Source organism: Thamnophis sirtalis, unplaced genomic scaffold (assembly GCF_051295495.1).
Source record: "Thamnophis sirtalis isolate CommonGarterSnake01/CBP01778 unplaced genomic scaffold, rThaSir2_p1.2 scaffold_1, whole genome shotgun sequence".
Classification (NCBI taxonomy): domain Eukaryota; kingdom Metazoa; phylum Chordata; class Lepidosauria; order Squamata; family Natricidae; genus Thamnophis; species Thamnophis sirtalis.
In genome coordinates this window covers 135753832-135777289 of record NW_028261381.1, presented here as the reverse complement: position 1 = coordinate 135777289, position 23458 = coordinate 135753832, and the positions used below count along the sequence as shown (strand labels likewise).

At 38.2% G+C, this 23458-nt stretch overlaps 1 protein-coding gene across 5 annotated transcripts in view; it reads left to right on the top strand.

The window, feature by feature from the left end:
• Positions 1-3082: 3082 nt before the first annotated feature.
• Positions 3083-23458, top strand: part of TTC7B (tetratricopeptide repeat domain 7B) — a 119068-nt gene continuing 98692 nt past the window's right edge. For 2 of the 5 annotated variants that reach the window (XM_087725438.1, XM_087725431.1), the window contains exons 1-3: positions 3086-3338; positions 20208-20362; positions 22638-22806. In XM_087725438.1, the coding sequence (XP_087581564.1) occupies positions 3218-3338; positions 20208-20362; positions 22638-22806 (445 nt within the window). In that variant the 5' untranslated portion in view covers positions 3086-3217. Of the gene's footprint in view, positions 3339-20207; positions 20363-22637; positions 22807-23458 lie in introns of all 5 variants that reach the window. The other 3 variants (XM_087725451.1, XM_087725428.1, XM_087725444.1) reach the window with 3 other exon arrangements.

Sequence of the window (23458 nt, the reverse complement as noted above, 5' to 3'; positions counted from 1 at the left end):
TAGCTGTGCTAGAACTTAGTCTTAACTTATGCAGACTGGAACAGGGGCTCTTAAAGAATTATTTTCATGAAAGAAAAATCCACGAGGTTTCTCTTTATTTTACTTGTGGCTTACTTTATGTGATATGTGCATCTACTCATAATATCCATAAAACACAAACTTTATGTGATATTTTGCCACAATGAACATTGCTGCTCATCAGTTCCTCAATTAACAAATTAAGTTATTTTATATTTACGGAATTGTCAATATTAGATATAGCTATATAAAACAAATATGCATGCATTTTACCTGTATTTTAATGTTTATCATTTGGCAAGTCTTTAATGAGTTGCATCAACTTTAGAAAGAAATCAAGTTGGAATTTGTTATTGTCAAAACATATTTTTACCTTAAGTAAATTTGCTGAAATGTTTTATGTGTGTGGATTTTATGCTAAAATCGATTGACTTTGTATGTATGTTCAAATATATTTGTTTTACTTTCAAAACAATAAACAACTATGTATAAAATGCTACAAATTTAATTTACTGAATTATTGATGGATATTGGTCTTCCAGTGCACACACCACCTGAATATTAGTGTTTGTTATATTGTTACTGTTATTATTGGGATGGAAAACTAGCAGTGGCTTAGTCCTATAAGGTGCAAAGTAAATACTGATATGCCACTCAGAAAGAGATACATTCATCACATCTTCTCTTTGGTAGGGAAGGGAAATTTCAAAGAAAAATAAACAGAAAGGAGAAAAGACTGCTGCCCAGACACACCTCCATATGATCACCACAAAGATGCCATGAACAATCATCGCCTTTCCAACCAAGATGTCTAGGCTATTGGAAAACTCGCAAACCCATGAGGGCTATTTTTTTTTTAACAAACCTCTGTTCTCAACACACTTCGGTAATTTATTGATCAAGGAACTACATTGAAACAAGAAGCAATGGGTGGAAACTAATCAAGGAGAGAAGCAACTTAGACCTGAGGAGAAATTTCCTGACAGTTAGAACAATTAATCAGTGAAACAGCTTGCCTCCAGAAGTTGTGAATGCCCCAACACTGGAAATCTTGAAGATGTTGGATAGCCATTTGTCTGAAACGGGGTAGGGTTTCCTTCCTAGGCAGGGGGTGGGGCTAGAAGACCTCCAAGGTCCCTTCCAACTCTGCTATTGTATTGTATTGATCCTTCATTTAAAAAAATACTAATTAAGGAACTACCAAGGAGAAAAGCATGCTCTCTTGAACATTGGCAGAGCAAGTTACTGTAAACAGAGAGCAAAATCTGTATTTCCTTACAGTGATGTTACCTAGTTGGATAATGAAGCATCTGCAAACAACCAAGTTAAGAGAGCACCAAGGAATCTACAGTTCAACCCTGAGCTACAGATACTCCCTTCTATATTCTCAATTGTATGATACAGCTCTTATTAGCCAAGCACTAGAATAACTAGAATAGTGTCTGCCCTTTGGAAGATTACCATGCATTGCCAGTGGTAGAGATGGCCCTGAGCTGCTGTGCTTTAGTGTCAAAATACTGAGCTGCTGTGCTTTAGTGCCAAAAGGAATGTACCTTTGCATCCAATAATTCCTCTAATATTTGTATATTAAAAAGTTGTTTTAACGTTTTGAAGACTACCCAAATTTTAAGTTATTCTAAAAACTTAAGAATATCAAATATATATTTGCACAGTACTGCAAGGTCTGGATAAGTTTTTTAAAAACCTATTAGAGCATAGTGCAATTAAAAGTGTTTTATATAATAGTGTTAATAGTACGTGATATAGGTAGTCCTCGACTTACAAGTTTGCTTAGTGACAGTTTGAAGTTACTGAAAAAGCGACATGACTGTTGCGGCATCCCTATGGTCACGGTATTTACATCTGGATGCTTGACAACTAACTCACATTTATTATGGTTGCAGTGTCCCAGGGTCATGTGGTCCTCTTTTGCAACCTTCTGACAAGCAGTGTCAACGGGAAACCAGATTCACTTAACAACTGTGTTACTAATTTAACAACTGCAGTGATTCCCTTAACAAATGTGCCAATAAAAGTTGTAAAATGGGACAAAACTCATTTAACAATTTCCTCACTTTGCAAAATAAATTTGGGGCTCAATTGTGATCGTAAGTTGAGGACTTCCTGTATTCAGTGGGAATCCTAAATGTTTTTTGATGTGATAAAAGAAATGTCGTCCTGGGTTCGGCTCCAAGTGGGCAAAAAGACACTGGAGACATGGAGGCTGCTTGGAAAGATGGTTTAATGGTGGACAGGTCCACATGGCTTGAGTCCTGAACAGAAAAGGTGATCACATGCTTCAATGTTGGTGGAGAAAAAGAGAAGGGCTGAGATGCGGAGTCCCTGGTTTTATGCCCTCTCTGGTCTTTGATCTTGAACTTGTATTCTGAGTGGTTGTCAGACTCCCATGGAGCTGTGCAGGGGCAACTCTCTAGACTGTTTTGAATCCAGATTTGGTTGAGTTCTCAGATGCCATGTGGTGAGTTGGGTAAAGGGCCAATATTATCATGCCTTAATCCCATGGCCCTAGAGCTGAAGGGAAAAACTCTTTGTTATGTAAAGGGGCTGGCTTGGCCATCTTAATGGCCCATTGATAAAGTGGGTGGGGGCAGGAAGCTATTCTCTCTTTAAAACATGTTTCTTCCTTTTCACATCCAGGGAAATGTAATATTCTGCCTTTTCAATATTTCCTAGGATATTTCAATTTTCGGGAAGAGGGCTGGGTGATAACTTCCTATAGATGCACTACATCTCCCTGCAAAAATAAGAATCAGTTGTTTTTCCACTCTGGGAAGAATCCTTGAAGTTTGGCAGTTCAGTCGTGCGAATGCTCTGTGGAACCCGTTTATCCATATAGCCCCATGAATATACGGGGGACGCAATTGCAAAAGAAGAGCTGAATGACTGCAGAATCGGCCGAAAGTTAGCCAGCCTTTCTCCTTTCCCGCCAAACAATGCCGGCAGCCGTGTTTTCTCTCTTGCTCCGCCCACTCCTCCCCCCCGCCTCATCCTTCTGACTGCCGGTAGGTGGTGCTGCAGCGAACCGCGTTCGGCGCCCCTCCGATTCCCGTTCCGGGGCCGCAGCCCGGCTCGTTCCGCCGCCGAAAAGGCGCCCGCTGCCACGGTGCCGCAGCTGCCGCGCCCCCTCCCTTCGGCCGGTCCCCGCTTTGCGGGGTTGCCCGCTGGGCCTGCTCCCGCCATGGCGACCAAGAAAGGGGGCTCGCGGCTGGAGACGGAGATCGAGAGGTGCCGGTCCGAGTGCCAGTGGGAAAGGATCCCAGAACTCGTCAAGCAGCTTTCCGCCAAGCTCATAGCTAACGGTGCGGCCCGCTGGGTGGGAAGGGACTCGGGCGGGGGTGGGGAGAGTGGAGTAAGAGGAATCCGGTTCGTCAACCTTAACGCCGTCCGCCAGGGCTGCAGGTGCAGCGGGGGCGGGATGAGGCAGCTGCTTTTAAGCGTGCCCGTTGAGCGGAGGTGATGAGCTGGCCGTGTAATTAGCCCTGCCCGGGTGTGTTTACAACGCGCCCGACGAAGCTAAACAAGCGAGCCCTCTGGGCACGTGCAAAGGAACAGGCGCTCAGCCCCGTTGGATCTCATGTTCAGGCAACCTGATGCTCTTTTTCGGTCATGCTTGGCAGGGAACGCTGGGAGTTGTAGTCCATCACATCTGGAGGGCAACAGGCTAAGGACCCCTTGGAGGGAGACGGCCAGGGCAAAGGGCTGATGCTGTTTCTGCCCGTCAAAAACACTTAATTCTAAAGCTTTGCTACCCGATAGGGTAAAGCTAAAGCTCCCCTCTATTTTAACAGGCCTTTCCTGGGAGGCTGGAAAGGAATTAACCTATAATATAGCCTTTATTATTGTACATCATATATACAACGAGAACTTTACGTACCAACAGAATTGTATAGCAGTCTACATGTGCCTATTGACCATTGAGTATCTTATATGTGTCCAAAACTCATTCTGATCATTAAATTTAAAAAATAAAAGGCATAGGAATTCTGTGGTAAGCTGTAATAAACTGAAATTTGAATTGCATAGCAACGTAGGGGAAGGGGGTGGTGCAGTTTTCCCCTTCTGGTGCAGCTTTATCCCCATCAAAATGTGTTGCTTAAATGGCTTCAGTGTTTGTAACTTTTAAAACTTAATCAGATTATATGAATTCTTGTCATATTAGGTCTTAGCTCTCACTGAAGAATGAAAACATTGTGCAAGGAGCACTTTTTGAAGGGCTTATTTTAATTTCCCCAATGTTTCCTGCCCTCACTAACTAACTGTAATATTACTTGCATACTCTGACATTATACAAAAGTTTAAAAAAAAACCTCGAAATGTTTAATGTATCTTTTCTAAGTTAAGCTGTAATCAATATCTGGCAGGAGTATTCCGATCTCTGATTTGTGAGATCAACATGGAAATCACTCTCCAAGGTTTGGGATAAAGAGTGCATGCTTGTTGGACTTAATATGAGATAGAACTTATGGTGGGCCTTTATGTTTGATGCTAACACTCTGGCTGTAACAAAACATAATAGGAAAAAGGTGTCCCCTGAATTATTGTGTAACAATCGAAGCCTATTTTTTATCCATTTATACTTCATATTAACCATCCATCACCCTTAATACTATATCTAATATTAAAGTATTAGCCATCCACCATGTGAATTTGTCAGCCCTTCCAGTATTCCTCTGTAATTTAGAAACTACAGATTTATGAGCATACTGCAAATATGTATTTAATAGATACAGTATCTATTTTTCCTGATCAAGTTAGTGATGTAAGCTGAGGGTAAATTTGCATTCCAAGCTATAAAAATGTATGTATTTTTAAATTAAAACATCAGATTATGCTGTCAGAAGTAAGGATAATTGTCTTAGTCACTGTCATGTTGCAGTTCTATTAGCAAGAAAAAGACAAGGTTCACTTCCTGCTTAACATTTATTTAAAAGATGTATAGAGCTTCCCAGTTCATATAATTGCAGTTGTTGATGACATACATCAAATAAAAACTAAACAGAAAACAATGACTACATTGTTGAAGAATGTTTACTACAACTTATTATTATTTATTTATTAAATTTACTGTATTTTTCGCAGTATAAGACACACCAAGGTTTTGAAGAGGCAAATTAAAAAAAAGTAGGTAGGTAGATAGAGGGATAGAGAGGGAGAGAAAGAGAGAGAAATACAGTAGATAGGTAGGGAGAGAGAGAGTAGTTAGGTAGGCAGGTAGGTAGGTAGGTAGGTAGATAAAGGGATATATAGAGAGAGAAATAGAGAGAAAAAATAGGTAGGTAGGGAGAAAGAGCGTAGGTAGGTAGGTAGGTAGGTAGAGGGAGAGAGAGACAGAAATAGCGAAATTGAGAGATAGAGAAATACAGTAGGTAGGGAGATAGAGAGTGTGTAGGTAGGGAGGTAGAGGGAGAGAGAGGGAGAGAAAGAAAGAGAAATACAGTAGGTAGGTAGGGAGAGAGAAAGCAGGTAGGTAGGGAGATAGGTAGGGAGATAAAGGGATAGAGAGAGAAATAGAGAGAGAGAGATACAGTAGGTAGGTAGGTAGATAAAGGGATAGAGAGAGAGAGAAATAGAGAGAGACAGAAATACATTAGGTAGGTAGGGAGAGAGTGTAGGTAGGTAGGTAGAGGGATAGAGAGAGAAATATAGAGACAGAAATACAGTAGGTAGGTAGGTAGATAAAGGGATAGAGAGAGAGAAATAGAGAGAGAAATACAGTAGGTAGGTAGGTAGGGAGAGAGAGGGTAGGTAGGTAGGTAGGTAGGTAGGGAGAGGGAGAGAGAGAGAGAAAGAGACAGAAATATAGTAGGTAGGTAGGTAGGTAGATAAAGGGATAGAGAGAGAACTAGAGAGAGAGAGAGAAATACAGTAGATAGGGAGAGAGAGTGTGCAGGTAGGTAGAGGGATAGAGAGAGAGAGAAATAGAGAAATACAGTAGGTAGGGAGAGTGTAGGTAGGTAGAGGGAGAGAGAGAGAGAGAGAGAGAGAAATACAGTAGATAGGTAGGTGTTTCTGCTGGCACAGCACTTGATCAATGTAATTCTCTTCAATCAGTTAAAGAGCTTTCCAAAAGGGGGGGGAAAGTTTTTGTACTCTGCAAACCTCCCAAAAGGGGCCCGTTTTTTCAAATAAAAGGCATGAATAGCCTTGGAGGGGCTTGCAGAGTGCTCCTAGGGGGGGTGGAGATGGGGGCAAAAACGAGCAAAAACCGGCTCTTTTTCACGAAAATGGGCCATTTTCCCCCCACAAAAACTGCATGCATAGCCTTATGGAGGCTTATAGAGTACTGCTGGAGACTGGGGGGGGGGGGCAAAAACACAGCCCGTTCTTTGCTCATTTCTGCCCTTCCCAGCCCCCAGGAGCTCTCTGAAAGCCTCCATAAGGGTATGCACGGCCATTTTTGTGAAGGGTGTGGGGTTTCGGAAGGCAAAAAATGCTGTATTCGGTGTAGAGAGGCACCCAGAATTTCAGCTTCTTTTTTGAGGAAAAAAGGTGTGTCATACTCAAAAAATACAGTATATGCTGTCCATCTCATTATCAAGCAGTTTTGGACTTACAGAGATTGAAAGCAGAATGCTCAGCTTGTACTGTACTTCTGTCAAGTTTTGTGGACATTGAGCTAAGCTGTATATCTTGGTATATGTTTCTTTGAACTAAGTCACAGGACAGTAGAGCTTGCCATTTGATTGATCAAATAAATTGCAAGAAAAGGGGTGTATGGTAGATATTGGAAATTATAGTTCAATAGCCTCTGGAGATCAGGGGTACCCATGCCTTTTTAAAGATATAACAAAATTAGCAATCTGATTCCCAGTTAATTTTAGGAATGTAGCCTAGGTGAATTTAAAGGAAATAAGTGTGCAAGAATTGTGAGTGAGATAAGGAGATAATAGAGGAGATAATAATATATGCAGACCGATAGTGACATAGAAAAAAATAGTTGTTGAGAAAGTGAGATTTTAACGTTAACTTCCCTCATGATTTTTGAAAGTGAATGCATGTTTGTGAGCAGTTGTCATTGGGAATATGTCTATACAAATGTTTTCATGTATAGCTGTGTGCCTTTGCAGGCAAACACAGCACCCAACTAAGCAGCTAGCAATCAACTTCTAAAGTGAAAAAGTTTTAGAGTTGTACATAACCATTTCATAAAACATACAGAGACAGCCAATATCAGCTTCAAAAATCATCTTGTAATCCTTACAAACCACGCTGTTGCTTTAATGATGTATGTTTTGTAAAGAGGAACTTCCATTAGTTGTAAAAATTCTTCTTTTGAAGGCTTTGCGTTTCCCTAATATTTATGGACTTGCCATTACTATGGATTATAATGCACAGTAGCTGGATTTGCACAGCACTTCCCATTTTTATGAAGACGTTTATGTCTTTGTATTTATGAAAAAGTTGAGAAAGAAGTGAAGAATCTCCTAGTTAGTAGTTTCATTTTGGAGTGGTGCAATGGCTCAGCTGTTAAAGACGCTGAGCTTTTCAGCTGGAGAGCTGACAGCCCTGGTTCAAGATCTGAGCTCCATGGGGTGAGCTCCCATTACTTGCCCCAGCTTCTGCCCACCTAACAGTTCAAAAGCATACAGATTCAAGTAGATTAATATTACCACTTCAGTGGGAAGGTAACAGCATTCCATTCTGGCCACATGATCATAGAAATTGTCTTTGGACGATGCTGACTCCCTCGGCCAAGAAACAGATGAGCGCCATGCCGTAGAGTCAGACACGACTGACAGGGAAACTTTTACCTTTTTACCTTGGTTTCATTTTAAATAGTTGATAAAGATGTGCAAGAAATTTATCTATGGTAAGAAATGCACCAAATTAAGAAATAAGCATATGTGAAATGTACTAAAATTTATTTCAATATAGGCCACCCATAATTTTCAGATGTTGGTATAAATCGATAAGGTAAAGATAAAGGTTTTCCTGACATATATGTGCTAGTCGTTCCCGACTAGGGGTGGTGCTCATCACTGTTTCAAAGCTGATGAGCCAGCACTGTCCGAAGACGTCTTCGTGGTCATGTGGCCAGCATGACTAAACGCCAAAGGCACATGGAACATTGTTACCTTCCCACTGAAGATGGTTCCTATTTTTCAACTTTCATTTTTACGTGCTTTCGAACTGCTAGGTTGGCAAAAGCTGGGACAAGATTTGAACTGCTAAACTGCCAACCTTTCTGATCGACAAGCTCAGCGTCTTAGCCACTCAGCCATCTCATCCACTTTGAGTCACTATGTCCCCTTATAAATCGGTATAATGGTTTAAAAAAGAATCAAAAGAAGTTTATATTGCTAATAGTGATGATAATACTTCAAATTCCAGAAGTGAGACTGATTAGATAATATATCACTTACCATAATGTGTGCCCTGAGCTTTATCTCTCCTTTTCTTCTTTTCTAAAAATGTTAAAATGTGTAAAGTTTTATTTTTAAAAATGTGAAATGTAGTGAACAACTGAAAATGAAATCTAGCTATAAACAGGACATTATAAACACAAAGCAAATTTATTCAGAAGCTGTGAGATTTTTTTAGAACCAGTACAAATGTAATATCCACCATTTATACAAATTCAGCCAATTATTAAGAAATACATACAGTACATTGATTAATATTGAAAGATTTAGGCTATAACTATTCCACTAGTTTTTTATCTTGCATTAATTGAATTATCCAAGAATTCCTTCATTGAAAAACTTTATGTTGAAAAAAAGAATAAACAGTGATAAAGGTTTTCATGATTTGTCCTCAAATAATTAGCAAATTCCATGCTAATGAAAGAGCCAAGGTGGCGCAGTGGTTAGGGTGCAGTACTGCAAGCCACTTCAGCTGACTGTTATCTGCAGTTCAGCGGTTCTAATCTCACCGGCTCAAGGTTGACTCAGCCTTCCATCCTTCCGAGGTGGGTGAAATGAGGACCCAGACTGTGGGGGCGATATGCTGACTCTGTAAACCGCTTAGAGAGGGCTGAAAGCCCTATGAAGCGGTATATAAGTCTAACTGCTATTGCTATTGCTATTGCTATATTCATGCTGCTCTCTCCTCCAGCATAAGGCTCTTCTTTACTTTATTTACTTCGCTCTTTAAAAAAGAAAAATACTGAATGTCATACAAGATCAACAATACAAGGTATGTGAATTTGTGAGCGTTCCTGATTGTGTGATATGGTAGATTGGATGTTAATATCGTTTGGTTTAGTGAGTCATATCAAACTGCCCATTATCAGCAGGACTGAGCAGGTAATGGTTTTTCAAAAACTTTTCCATCAACCATGATTCTCATAACTAAGGGCTTTAAAGGATTTTAGCTTGTTAGAAATCATCTGAAATTCACATTTCTTCTCCAGCAGAACGCTCTGAGGTATTCCACCATTGCCCTTTGGCTATCTCCACCCTCCTACTTTTAATTAAGCTTTCTTATTTCTATTTTGAAGTAAAGGAGATGCATTGAACTGTAATAGATTGTAGTATGTTTAAAAACTACAGTGATTGTAGTAGACTAGAATGAATCTTAAAGGCAAACAGTTTTAAATATCTGCATTTGAAATCTAGACTTATACAGTATATACAGTATATTTGTTTTATTTATGAAACTAACATTGTACAATATCCTTAGTTTGTTATTACTGGTATGCATGTCTTTCCCTAATGTAATTTGACATATCTAAAAATTCCTAAGGTTGAAAAACACTGATTTATATGATAAGTTGGATGGATTTCACCCAGATGATTAAATTGTTCATTTTTATTCTTAATTATATAGCTTTAGGAGTAGAATTGATTATACATATCAGCTTTTCCACTCTGGAAAACTCTGCATTACTTGATTATTATATAATGTAGTATTAGGCCAACTATTTCTCAAATCAACATGCATGTACATTATCTGAAGTCAGCTTTTGATGGCAGATGGTGATAAAGGAATTCGTTGCTAAATGAAGGAGGGGAGGAGACGTCTTAAGAAAACATTTCTGTAATATTAAATTAATGTAAATCAGGTCTTGTGTAGCCCAGAGAGGAACTGATTATATAAATCTTTACTTTAATGGCATCTGTTCATTCTTTAGTAAGTAGAAGTATTAAGATAATAGGTTATGCGTCAGTTAAATAGCATCATTATCCATAACGCCTTCTAACATACAGATACAACTAACTGTAGAGAAATAGACAGTTGCTCTTGAAAAAGAAGTGGGAAAGCTAAAGGGTGCCAGTGTAATATTAAATTACTAAATTATTAAATAATAATGCAAAGAAGGTCAAACAAAGATTATTGTTGTCAGTACAGTATAGATGTCAAAATCCAAATTACCTGAGAAGATATTCCCTACTTACAAAAATCTCTGTCATTAGAAGATGAAATTAGATCATTATCAAGTCAGAAGGCTATAGGAATTTATGAAATTATGGAAGAGAAGAAAAACCAGTAAAGGTTCAAATCAAGCTATGCCAGCAAATCTGGAAAAAAATACAATAGCCAACAGATCGGGAGAGGTCAATCTACTTACCAATACCAAAGAAAAGAGACTTAAGAGACTCATATAATAGCCTTTCACACTCTAGAAAAAGAACACTTAGGATAATCCAACAGATTAGAGCCCTACATGGAAATGGAGATCATTTGAAGCTGACTTTAGAAAAGCCTGAATACATTATTATGGATGCCTGCTGCATAATTGAGAAAGCCAAAGAATACCAGAAAGAAGTTAGATGTGCTTCAATGATTATAGAAAAGAGGGTCATCACATTTTTACGACTATTCTTATGGCAATCATTAAGTGAACACCGAGTTTGTAAAGTGAATGCCAAAGTTGTTAAACAAATGCCAGGTTCATTAAGCAAACTCATTGTTTGCTATAGGGCAGTTTTTGCCAGAAACCAAAAGTAAATGATGGTTTCTGGCAAAACCATTGTAAATCATGGCCATTGTAAATGTTTGTAAATGTGGGCTGGTTGCTGAGTGCCCAAAATGCGGTCATGTGACTGTGGGAGGGGTAGATGTTGGAATTTCAAATCTGGGTTCTAATAGTTTTTTCAGACCCCATTGTAACTTTGAACCGTCAATGAGGGACTGGTTATAAGTCTTATCTATAGTAGAAATAAAGAAACCCAGAAATTAAGAAATGTGCTGTTATTTAGCACTTAGTAGAGTAGCAGTGAAGGTCTTAGAAAAGATAGATGTGACAAAAGATCAGAATTGTACAGACATTGTTTTTTCATGTGAAACTATTAAAATAAAACTTGGATTTTGAAGAAGCACACTTGAAAAACGATTGATGCTTTTGAATTCTACTGTCGGGGAATATTCATGAGAATACCACGGATAGCCATAAAAACAAATAAAAAGATCATTAAACTAATCAAGCTCATGTGTTACAATTTAATTTTTTTTAAAAAAAATGTGACACCAGAGAAATGGTTTAAAATATATAAAGATACTTCTAATCATTGTTAAAAAGGTGAAAAACGTGAAGGGATATTTTATCAGTCATAGTGGACTTATAAAAAAATGAAAAGATACTGGATACAAATATGTGATGCAGAGAGTTTGAAAAATTAGCCCACGGTAAAACCAAAACTTTGTTATTAGGACATAAACACTCAAGTACAAAAGGCTTACAGTTGGTTTTATGTATGGTAACTGCAGTGTGGTCATTATATGCACAAAGGCAAACAACAGAATGGAGAAATGGATTGTGAAGATGATTGATTTTGCAAAAATGTCTAAATTTAAGAAGGAAGTTAGAATTTTATAAAAGTCTGGAACCTTTATAGACTTTTTACTAAAAATGGGTAAAGATTAACTGCTGATTTCAGGATTTAGTTATGATATGCAATATAAAAGGTTGAAGATGGTAATTGCTCTGTTTGTAACCACTTCAAAGAAGATTGAAAGCCACTTCTTTAGATATCTTTCTTTAATTTTTGCTTTTTCTTCACTTTTCTATTTTTTCTTCTAAGTTTCTATTAATTTTTAAAAACTTTGTAAAATTTCTTTTAATAGATTTTTTTAAAATCAACCTGGAATTCTCTTTGGAGGCACAAATCAAGAGGCTTAAGTTATAATTTAAGCACACTATGCAAATATCTACCTCTGGAGAAATCTATAATGCTGGGAAAAGATATGAGGTTGACCGTCAGTTTTTATAGTAATAATGCACCATTGGAAACCCTAATCAAGCAATTTATTTATTAGCATGTTAAAGTCATGGATTTGTTCTTACAGATAGTCCTCAACTTAGCAGCTGGTCAAAGTTACGACAGCCCAACCTCCTCTCCCAACTATATTTATGATCCAGTTTTGAAGTTCTGATGGTTGTCCTCTTCCACAGTCATACAGCTGCATTTTGGGTGCTTGGCAGTTGGCTGTAGTTGACAGCGTTTTTGCTGTCAATTGCAGCCAACTGCCAAGCACCCAAAATGCCTTTATTTCCAATTTTTGCAAAAACGCCCCATAGCAAACGAGGACTATTATAAGTCTATTTCCCATACTTAAATTTTATCTAGATAATTCATTTAATCATATATCTGCAGTACCACACTGATGCAAATTACTCCTTTCTAGTTGTAACAATTACTCTTTCTAGGACAGAATTGCACTTCCTTCCTTCCTTCAGTATTTTTTATATTTACATATATGTCATTGTATGTATTTTGCTTGTCACTTATTTTGTTTTCTTTTTATAAACAAACTTGTGTTATGGCATAAAAGTAGACATATTTAAGTAGAAGTATCTGTTATTTTATATTTGGAATATGCAGTGCCTGAATATCAAATGTTGCATATATGACCTTATTGTTAGATCTATAGAAGTGTAAACAGGAAGTGTGTCACTAAGACTGCCACTGGAACTTTTTAGGAACTGATAAAATTTGAATGTTGGCAGGCTCTTGAAATTTACAAGGGGTGATGTTACTATTAGAAGCCTCCTTAACTTACTGGCTTCCTGTGCTGCAAACAATAGATTTAGAAAGGCTTGTGGAAGAACTATTCAGTAGTTACGTAGGAATAACTTTTTTCCAAAGTGGTGTGGGTATGATTATGAGTGATGGATTAAAAAATTTTTAAACAAATAAATAGTGAAATATTAGTAACTCTTACAAGTCTTGAGCTGTGTTCTATAAAAGCCTTATTTGGTGTATTTTCAATAATGGTATTTGTGACTTAAAAAATAGATTAGTTTTGAACTGCAGTTGTTCAAAAAAAATTTATTGCCATCTAATATCATATATTGAATATTAATATTGATAGAAAAACATTACCAAAATTACTTAATTTTAATGCCATTAATAACTGTAATTTTTTCACTATATTCAGTGTCAGTATTCCAGTCTATCAGAGATTGGGAAGAAAGACCTTGTTGCTACATCAGTGGTTCTCAACCTGTGGGTTGGGACCCCTTTGGGGGTCGAACGACCCTTTCACGGGTCGCCATATTTTCGATGATCTTAGGAACCGAGACACCAGTTTTATGATTGGGGGTCACCACAAGATGTGGAACAGTATTAAAGGGTCGCGGCATTGGGAAGGTTGAGAACCACTGTGCTACATGGTCAAAATATCTGATCATGTGGCATCATAGATCAATCATTTCAAAGTCAAGGCAGAAAAAATTACGTTCACTTTGAATGCACTTTGTGGAAGAGTCACAACATGAACATGTTTTAATCTGCCTTTCTAATTGGTTGAAAACAAGAATGCTTTCAAAGATAATATTAATGAAAATTCCTCCTGTCAAATCTCAGCTTTGAACAAATCCAAAATAGTCCAGGGTTTGAAAAGAAGGGTAAATAACCATCATTGCTAATGATATATTATAGAACTCCACTCTCTTTTTAGAAGTATTTTAGCATTTCTGTGACATAGATTGAAGTGTAAAGTAAATTGATTTTTAGCAACCATTGTGCGATTCACTTGTGAATAGCTGCTTATGTTTGATATGAGCACTTTTTACCAAAAATGTTAAAGCTGTTATAAAAATAAATCATTTTTTGCCACAAAATGAAATTGCTCTTCAAGTAAAGCGTAAATTAAACATTTATAATGCAACCTCATGTAATGATAGCTTAAGAGATATTTCTCTTTAGCAGAGTGCTTTTGGAGGATTGCAATGCACAGTTTAGAAGGGAGCAAGCAGGGATACTAACTCTTCTTTTGGTAGCCTATTTTCATTTGAAACTCCTCCAAGTCACTTTAGTCCCTCCTGGAATTCAAGATAATAAGTGAATTATCTTTGAATGTATTTTATGAATAAAACACATGACATTTTAAATTAATTATTTATCATACTGTACTGTATGTTTGTGAGTTGCATAGAGAATCTTCTATTGTTTTATAATACAGGTTACAGGATCAATCAAAATGGACTCAAATGTCTATCCACCAGTGCACAGAGTATGAGGAATAAACAGGGTGAATTAGAAATTCAAATAAATGAGGGCAGATACGATATTGTTGCAATTACAGAACCTTGGTGAGATGAAACACACAAATGGAACATACAGCTAGAAGGATTTAAATTATTTAAAAGAAATACACCAAATAAAAGAGGAGGTGGAGTTGCACTATATATAAGAAATAACTACATCTCTACAGAAATATAGCACAACAATGATGAAAACTATCTTGAATGCATTTGGGTCAATATTAAGGGTTTGGGGCGGGGGGAATGACATTGCCATAGGTCTATACTACAGGCCACCCAACCAAGCAGAGGAAGTAGATGAACTTTTTGCTAGTCAGCTAACTAAGGTATGTAGGAAGCGCACCACAATAGTAATGGGATATTTTAACTACCCTGACATCAACTGGAAAACAAACTCTACACCAAGTGGAAGATCCAACAGGTTCCTAACGAACCTAGCAGACAACTTTGTTTCCCAAAAAGTAGAGAAGGGAATAAGGGGATCAGCCATATTGGACTTAATTCTCACTAACAGAGGGGAAATGATAGAAGGTGTTGAAGCCATAGGAACTCTGGGGGCAAGTGACCATGCAATATTGGAATTCAACATTATGCAAACACAAGTAGTAGAACAAAGTCAAACTAGAGTCTTGGACTTTAAGAGAGCTAATTTCAATAAAATTCAGTTAGAGAGAGCTTGGGAAGAATTCCATGGATGAGAATCCTCAAGGGGAAAACAACTCAAGAAGCTTGGGGAATTTTGAAAAATGAGATTACCAAAACTCAGTCTAGTACAATACCAATGAAGAAGAAAAATAACAGCTCCCAAAAGAAACCAGCATAAAGAACTCTGACAAATTGAAAGACAAAAAAGATAAGTATAAAAAGTGGAAAGGCGGGGACATAACTAAGGCAGAATATCAGCAAATAGCCCGAGCCTGTAAAGATGAAGTAAGGAAAGCTAAGACTCACAATGAAGAAAGGCTTGCCACAAAAGTAAAAAATAACAAAAAGCTTCTTCCAACATGTTAAAAACATGAAAAAAAGTTAAGGAAACAATTGGTCCATTGCTGGGAGAAAGTGGCAAGAAGGTGACAAGCAACAGGGAGAAAGCAGAACTATTTAACTCATATTTTGCATCTGTCTTTACGCAAAGGGATAAAACAGTCCAACCTATCAAAAACAGCACCACAAAAATCAGATTAGGAACACAAATTGAAATAGATAAAAAATGGTAAGTGAGCCCCTGTCTACCCTAGACAAGTTCAAATCACCAGTACCGGATGGATTGCACCTCAGGGTTCTGAAGGAACTGACAGATGAGATCTCAGAACCACTGAACTACATATTTCAGATATCCTGGAGCACCGGGAAACTGCCAGAGGACTGGAAAAGAGCTGATGTAGTTCCCATCTTCAAAAAAGGAAAAAAAATAGATCCAGGAAACCATAGACCTATCAGCCTGACCTCAATACCAGGAAAGATTCTGGAAAAGATAATCAAGCAACGAATTAGTAAACACCTAGAAGTAAACAAAGTAATAGCCAAAAGCCAACATGGGTTAGTCAAAAACAGATCATGCCAGACTAATCTTATTGCATTCTTTGACAAAGTGGCAACATTAGTGGACCAGAGGAATGCCATCGATATAGTTGACTTGGACTTCAATAAGGCATTTGATAAGGTAGACCATAACCTACTACTAGATAAAGTAGAAGAATGTGGGTTAGACAGCATCACCACTAGATGGATTCGTAACTGGGTGACCAATTGCACTCCGCGTGTAGTCCTCAATGGAACTGCGTCTACATGGAGGGAAGTATGCAGTGGAGTACCCCAAGGCTCTGTTTTAGGTCCAGTACTCTTCGACATCTTCATCAATGATTTGGATGAGGGAATAAATGGGGAAGTCATTGAATTTGTAGATGACACCAAGCTGGCAGGAATAGCCAACACTCCAGAAGACAGGCTTAAGGTACAGAAGGATCTTGACAAACTTGAACATTGGTCACTATCTAACAAAATGAAATTCAATGGTGAAAAAAATAAGGTTCTACATTTAGGCAAGAAAAACGAAATGCACAGGTACAGTATAGGCGATACGTTGCTCAACGTTCACTCAATTCATGTTGAGTGAATGTTGTGTTTTAGTATTTTTTAGTTATTTCACATTTTTTTTTCTGTATTTTGTCTTTCACTCCCCTTCCCTTACTATTGTAAGCCGCCCTGAGTCCCCTCAGGGAAAAGGGCGGCCTATAAATGCTAAATAAAATCTAAAATCTAAATCTAAATAGTAGTAACTGTGAGAGGGATCTTAGAGTCCTAGTGGACAACCATTTAAATATGAGCCAGCAGTGGGCAGCAGCTGCCAAAAAAGCCAACGCAGTTCTAGGCTACATAAACAGAGGGATAGAATCAAGATGACGTGAAGTGTTAATACCACTTTATAATGCCTTGGTAAGGCCATACTTGGAATACTGCATTCAGTTTTGGTCGCCAAGATGTAGAAAAGATGTGGAGACTCTAGAAAGAGGGCAGAGAACAGCAACAAAGATGATTAGGGGACTGGAGACTAAAACATATGAAGAACGGTTGCAGGAACTGGATATGTCTAGTTTAATGAAAAGAAGGACTAGGGAAGACATGATAGCAGTGTTCCAATATCTCAGGGGTCGCCACAAAGAAGAGGGAGTCAAATTATTATCCAAGGCGCCTGAGAGTAGAACAAGAAGCAATGAGTGGAAACTAATCAAGGAGAGAAGCAACTTAGAACTGAGGAGGAATTTCCTGACAGTTAGAACAATTAATCAGTGGAACAGCTTGCCTCCAGAAGTTGTGAATGCCCCAACACTGGAAGTCTTGAAGAAGATGTTGGATAGCCATTTGTCTGAAATGGTATAGGGTTTCCTGCCTAGGCAGGGGGTTGGACTAGAAAACCTCCAAGGTACCTTCCAACTCTGCTATTGTATTGTACTTATAATAAATAAAAGCAATGGTCTACAAATTTTAGGGACTATTTAAGAGAGAAAAATAGGCATACTGGAAAAGGATCAAGTGTCATTTGCTCCTGCCTCCATTAACTGTATAGTTCTTTTCTGAAGTTGTTTTGCAAAAGAGAAGCAGCTGTTGGATTAATATTACAGTCAGTTGCATTGTAGCACTTAGTTTGTGTTTCAAGAGTCCCTACATATCAGAATGATTTATTGTTAGATCTGTCCTCACCTTCAATGCTAGCTCTCCAAATCATTCCTCAATCCAAATGTCCCAGTTGCTGAGTGAAATTATCTTAATTCCAGCTTCAACAAAATGATTATTCAAAATATTAGTATTCCCTATGTGTCAAAGAATGAGAAAGATAGGGCCGAGAAATTCATTGAATACTACTTGCACTTTCATTTGAGTAACATATGAGCAACCATACATGTTACTTGACCAATTGTACAGAAGACCGTCTCAAGGTTATGATGCAAATTGGTAACAAGAGGTGGATTTAAGGTCTTGTTTACCCATACATCAGACAAGAGGTTCTTGAATATGGCTGTCTCAGATTCTTGGCAAGCAAGCAAAAGCATAAATCCTCTGTTGCACTTTTCATTAGGCAAATAAGTAGACAATTGTAGCTCAAGGCATCAAAACAGTATTATAGATAGCTTCATTTGTTTGTGTGCTGTGTAATAGATGTACCAAGCATTTTCACATTAAATAATGTAGGAAGCATTTTTATCATGAAAGCAACATCTCCCCCCTATTTACTGCTTATTAAGTTATGCTTACTTTACTAAGGCTGCTAATACTATTAATTATTTCATTCATCCATACACATTTATACTCAATATATATGAAGAACAGAGAGATTAAAAGATTTTACTATAAGATTGCAAACTACAGTAATCGGCACAATAAAAATGAAAAAAATCGGGGTTGGACTAGAAGACCTCCAATGTCCCTTCCAATTCGGTTATTCTGTTACTACTATCAGATTTAGGAATCAAAATATGTGTGTGGTATTTATGCATATATTAAAAAGATAATATGTTAATCTGTGTATATTATGGAAACTGCTAATACCTAATTTTGATATATTATGATGAAAAAGTATTCTGGTAATGGGGCAAATAGAAATACAAAGACAAAAAGCAGTGCTGGCATCCTAGTGCTAGGAATGTTATAACTGTTTATTGACTAAGTCACAATGCTAGGCCATAAACTAGAATGGCTAAATATAGGTAGTACTCGCTAAGTACAAGTAGTACTTGCTTAACATCATTGTTCACTGACAGTTCAAAATTACAGCAGTGCTGAATGAAGGGACTCCCAGTCCTCAACTGTTAAGCTATCACAGCAGCCCCATGGTTATGTGAACAATGTAGGATCCACCTACGTTTATGACCACCTTTTGGCTGGCTGCCTACCTACCTGCTGCTGCCAGTTGTTGCTGCCACCTGGTCCTGGCTGCCACACCATATACCCCTACAATACCGGATGGAGTCTTCTTTCACTCTGCCTTCTTTCATACTGGTGCAGCAAGGGCCTTCTCTCACACCGGCCAGGCTCTCAGGTTGCACACTGGACAGGTCCTCTGTGTGCCAGCTGGGGCCTTCTTTGAGAAAGAAGGTCCTGCTACAAGGATCCTTCTTTTGTGCTGGTGGTCCAGGGCCTTTTTTCCATGTACCAGTTGGGTTATTCTTCCTTGAAAGAAGGCCCTAACCAGCACATGGCTTAGAGACCCTGACTGGTGTAAGAGAAGGCTCTGGCCGCAACAGTGCTGAAGAAGGCCCTGCCCGGAGAGTGTAGTAGTGATCTGTAGAGCAGCTAGCATGGCATGAGACTTTGTGGTGGGGACAGCTGGCTTCAGGGGGGGTAGTCAAAAGCGCAGAGATGGGTTTGAATCCTAAAGTTGGCTGAACTGTGGCCATTTTGTTTTGGTAGTTTTCTTTTGGGAGGTTTCTCTTCTCACAGCTTCAGGGCTGACACAACCAGGAGCGAAGGGGGCAAAGAGTGGGCTGTAGAGATAGCTGGGGTGTTGTAGCCTAAATAAAATCCTTTCTCCTGGGAATCAAGGATGTGGTATAGGTGTTCAAAAGGTGGAGACTGAGGTCACTTAGCAACTGGACTGTATGCTGATTGGACCATATGTCCCAATAAAATGTTCTTTGATGAATTTGCTTGCTTTGGAGTATAATTGAATGGGATGTATTACTTGGAACCTTGACCATGGAAGGGAAATAGGTGAGTGGAGGGAATTAAAGTAGAGGCAGTGCCTTGTCTTTGTCCAAGAATGGCTTGGATCCAAGAGGGGATGGTGTCCTCACCTAATGATCACATGGGAGTCAGCAATTGCATTGTTGGAACTGCTGTTGCTAAGCAGTGCAGTCATATGATGTTTCACTTAACCTCATCGGTTAGTAAAGGAGTTTCCAGTCCCACTTAACATTATTAAGTGAAGACTGCCTGTAAAACCATGTTATACAGTTAGTACCACATGTGAACATCCGAACATAAATGTTCTTAGACCATAAGTGTAACACACACACACACACACACACACACAGAGAGACTTTTATGCTCTATTATAAAGTGACATTTATTTCATGTTAAAGATGAGTGTCCACTCCAGAAGATGTGCTGTGAAGCTGCTTAAAAGTTATTCATCTTAGTACATTTTTATGATTAATGGTTTTGCGTTATCTCATAGCAATGCTTAGTATTAATAGAACATAACAGCTATTTAATTATATAATAATTTTGTCTCTCCCTATAGATGATATGGCAGAACTCCTCCTCGGAGAATCCAAGCTAGAACTTTTTTTGAAAGCGAACCCTCTAAAACAGGGGGCAAGTCCCTGTGGTCCCCGACCAAAATTAGTTGAAGTCAGGAAGCATCTCACCGCAGCACTTGATCGTGGAAATTTAAAGGTATTTGTGCTTCCATAGTAATTGTTGAGAGTTTGATGTTTGAGCAATATAAGAATAAATAATGTTGCTTTTAAAATATTTAGATAAATCATTTATATAATTGCAATACAGATCTATTTTGTATATCAAGAGTTCCCAGTTTTTATTCTTCCAGTTTTATAACACGTTAAGTATATATCTCCATCTTCTGGGAGCCCATATAATTTGATTCTACTTAGCAGGATAAATTGTCATTGGAGAGAGCAGCCTAAAACATATTGCTATGACAGGTGAGGGACAAAAGCTCAAGAAATAAAATCAAGGATAAAGCTATGAGAATGAAATAGTTTCATTTTTTAAAGGCTGTCATTTCCAAAGATACGTAAATTAAGTACCAGCAATGAATTCATAATGATGTTTGAGTTTCTTTAGATATTATTTGGAACTGAAATAAATTAATCTGAAGCTTAGTTTCAGTTTAAGATGGGACTTAATTAATTTCACTTAAAAAAATCTTTTTGATAGCATTTAGACTTATATACTGCCCCATAGTTCTTTACAGCACTCTCTGGGTGGTTTACAATGTCAGCATATTTCCCGCAACAATCTGGGCCCTAATTTTGCCGATTTCGAAAGGATGGAAGGCTGAGTCAACTTTGAGCCCCATCAGGGTTGAATTCCAGGTTGTGGACAGCTTTTGCCTATAATAAATACTACTGTCTAAGCACTGCATCACATGATAAGATTATGGTGTGGTATGGTATTTATTTTCTTTATACACTATCCATGGTTAGGTGGCTGAGCAGTATATGAATGGTTTAATAAGTAAAAAAATCATTACCTTCATGCCCCCATTACTTGGTGTTTGTCTTTATTAAACTGCAATACTAGTCTTGCTAATGTACATTTTAAGTCCAAGAAAAATAATGCTAATTTAATTCCCTACATTAATGGATATTTGATTGCGACTTTGTTGAAAGATTCAGATTTATCCAGTTTTTTACATATATTCTTTTTTCAAAATACAAAAGCAAAATGCAATTTTTATGTTTCAAATATGTTACTTCTCTTCTTTTTAGTTATAAGGCATCTATTTTTAAAACTATAAAGTTATATGTTAGTTGTATGCTTAATATTTAAGTGCTACTTTAAAAATGTTTTAGAAATTGCGATCTTAAATTATACTGGTCACTTTTCTTTTTCATAGGCCAGCGATGGTGAACCTTTTTTGGCTTGCGTGCCATAAGTGGGGGTGCAGGCGTGCCACATCCATAATGCAATGCGCAACTCCCCAATGTGCATGCGTGCATGACAGGTGCTCCCCCCATTTTTTGCATGCTTTTGTCACCCTCCCCAGGCTCCAGAAGCTTTATAGGAGCCTGGGGAGAGCGAAAACAGCCTCCTCCCACCCGGAGGTCCTCCGGAGCCTTCAGGGACCTCCATGAGGCTTCCCTACGAGCAAACTGGAAGTGACTTCTGGTTTGCTTGTAGGGCTGTTTTTAGTTCTCCGGAGCCTTCAGAACTTTCTTCCGATTTGCTCGTAGGGTCATTTTTAGTCCTACGGAGCCTTCGGGATCTTCTTCCAATTTGCCCATAGGGCCGTTTTTAGTGCTCTGGAGCCTTCAAGGACCTTCAGGAGGCTTCCCTGAAGGCTCCGGATGACTTAAACCGACCCTATGAGCAAACCGGAAGTCTATTCCCAAACTTCTGGTTTGCCCATAGGGCCAGTTTTTTTGCTCTCTGGAGGCTTCAGGGAACTCATGAAACCTCCGGAGGGCCTCTGGGGGGAAGAGGCTGTTTCTGCCCTCCCCAGGCTCCTTTAAAGTCTCTGGAGCCTGGGGAGGGTGAAAAATGGCTTTATAAAAGGCTGAAGTCTGCTGGCCTCACGTGCCCTGACAAATGGCTCCACGTGCCACCTGTGGCACACGTGGCATAGGTTCGTCATCCCGGTCATAGGCTTTTTGTAGAAATAAAACTGATAATGAGAGTGCAGTTTAGACCATCTTTAGTGTTAAGAGATATAAATATAACATAAATCAATTTAAGGAGTAAAGAATGTTAGTACATCAGGGTTTTAGAAACTGTTTTATAGAACCCTAGGTTGCCATGAGAACTAGATGAACTTTTAAGTACGATCAATTTTCTAACACTAGAATTTTGCCTGTAGATTAGGAGTTCTAGGAATTTTTCTTTTTAATGAATAAGTTCTTTGGCCTAAAATACCTACTTTAAAAGTCCCATGTATGATGCTGCCTTGTGTCTGATACCTGCTGCTTGCCCTCTTCTTTTTTTCTAGCCAGAGTTCTTACAAGAAGCCCATTTAGTTATGGCCAAATTAAATTATATGGAAGGTGATTACAAAGAAGCTCTTAATACATACGCTAAAGTGGGAATTGATGACTTGCAGCTTGCTGCTGTACCTCCTTATCGCTTAAGAATGATTGCTGAAGCATATTCAACCAAAGGTAAGGTGGCTTTCAGTGTAATTGTGAGTTGCTCTCCCCCTTTACTTTTTTTAATTTCTCACTGTACTGAAACTTGATAGCAAGTGTGTTGTTAATTCTGTGACATAGAGCAAAAGGCATGCAGAAAAGAAAGGCATGCATTATTAGTAAAGATACGGCTAGCAAATTTGGTTTAAAAATGCACAGTCAAGAACAAATGTTTTTTTTTTTAATTTGACCTATATGGCCCATATTTATTCAAAATACATCTACAATTGTTTCTATGCAGAGGGCTTGTTCCTGTGAAAAGTATCATGTTAGAGTTACAGATTATGATGAAATAATTCCTGTCACATAAACTACACAGTTTGCATTCTCCACTTCATGTGTTTGACCTTTTCCCTCAAAATGGGAACTGTTGTAATGACAGGAAGTTTGTAATTGTCTCCAAAGTCTTGCAGAATTCTGATGTCTCACATGTGTGAATGGATTTTTTAAAATAATTCCTCTTGTGCTGCAGCCAAGCTAGAAGATGCCATATTACCTAACACATATTGATGTGGAAACTGTGGTCCAAAGTTGTTTTCAGAGTGTTTAGAATCTTCAAGTGGAAGTACTTTTTTGAATAAGTTTTTATTTTAAAATATTTTAATGATGTCCTGAAGCTTTCCTA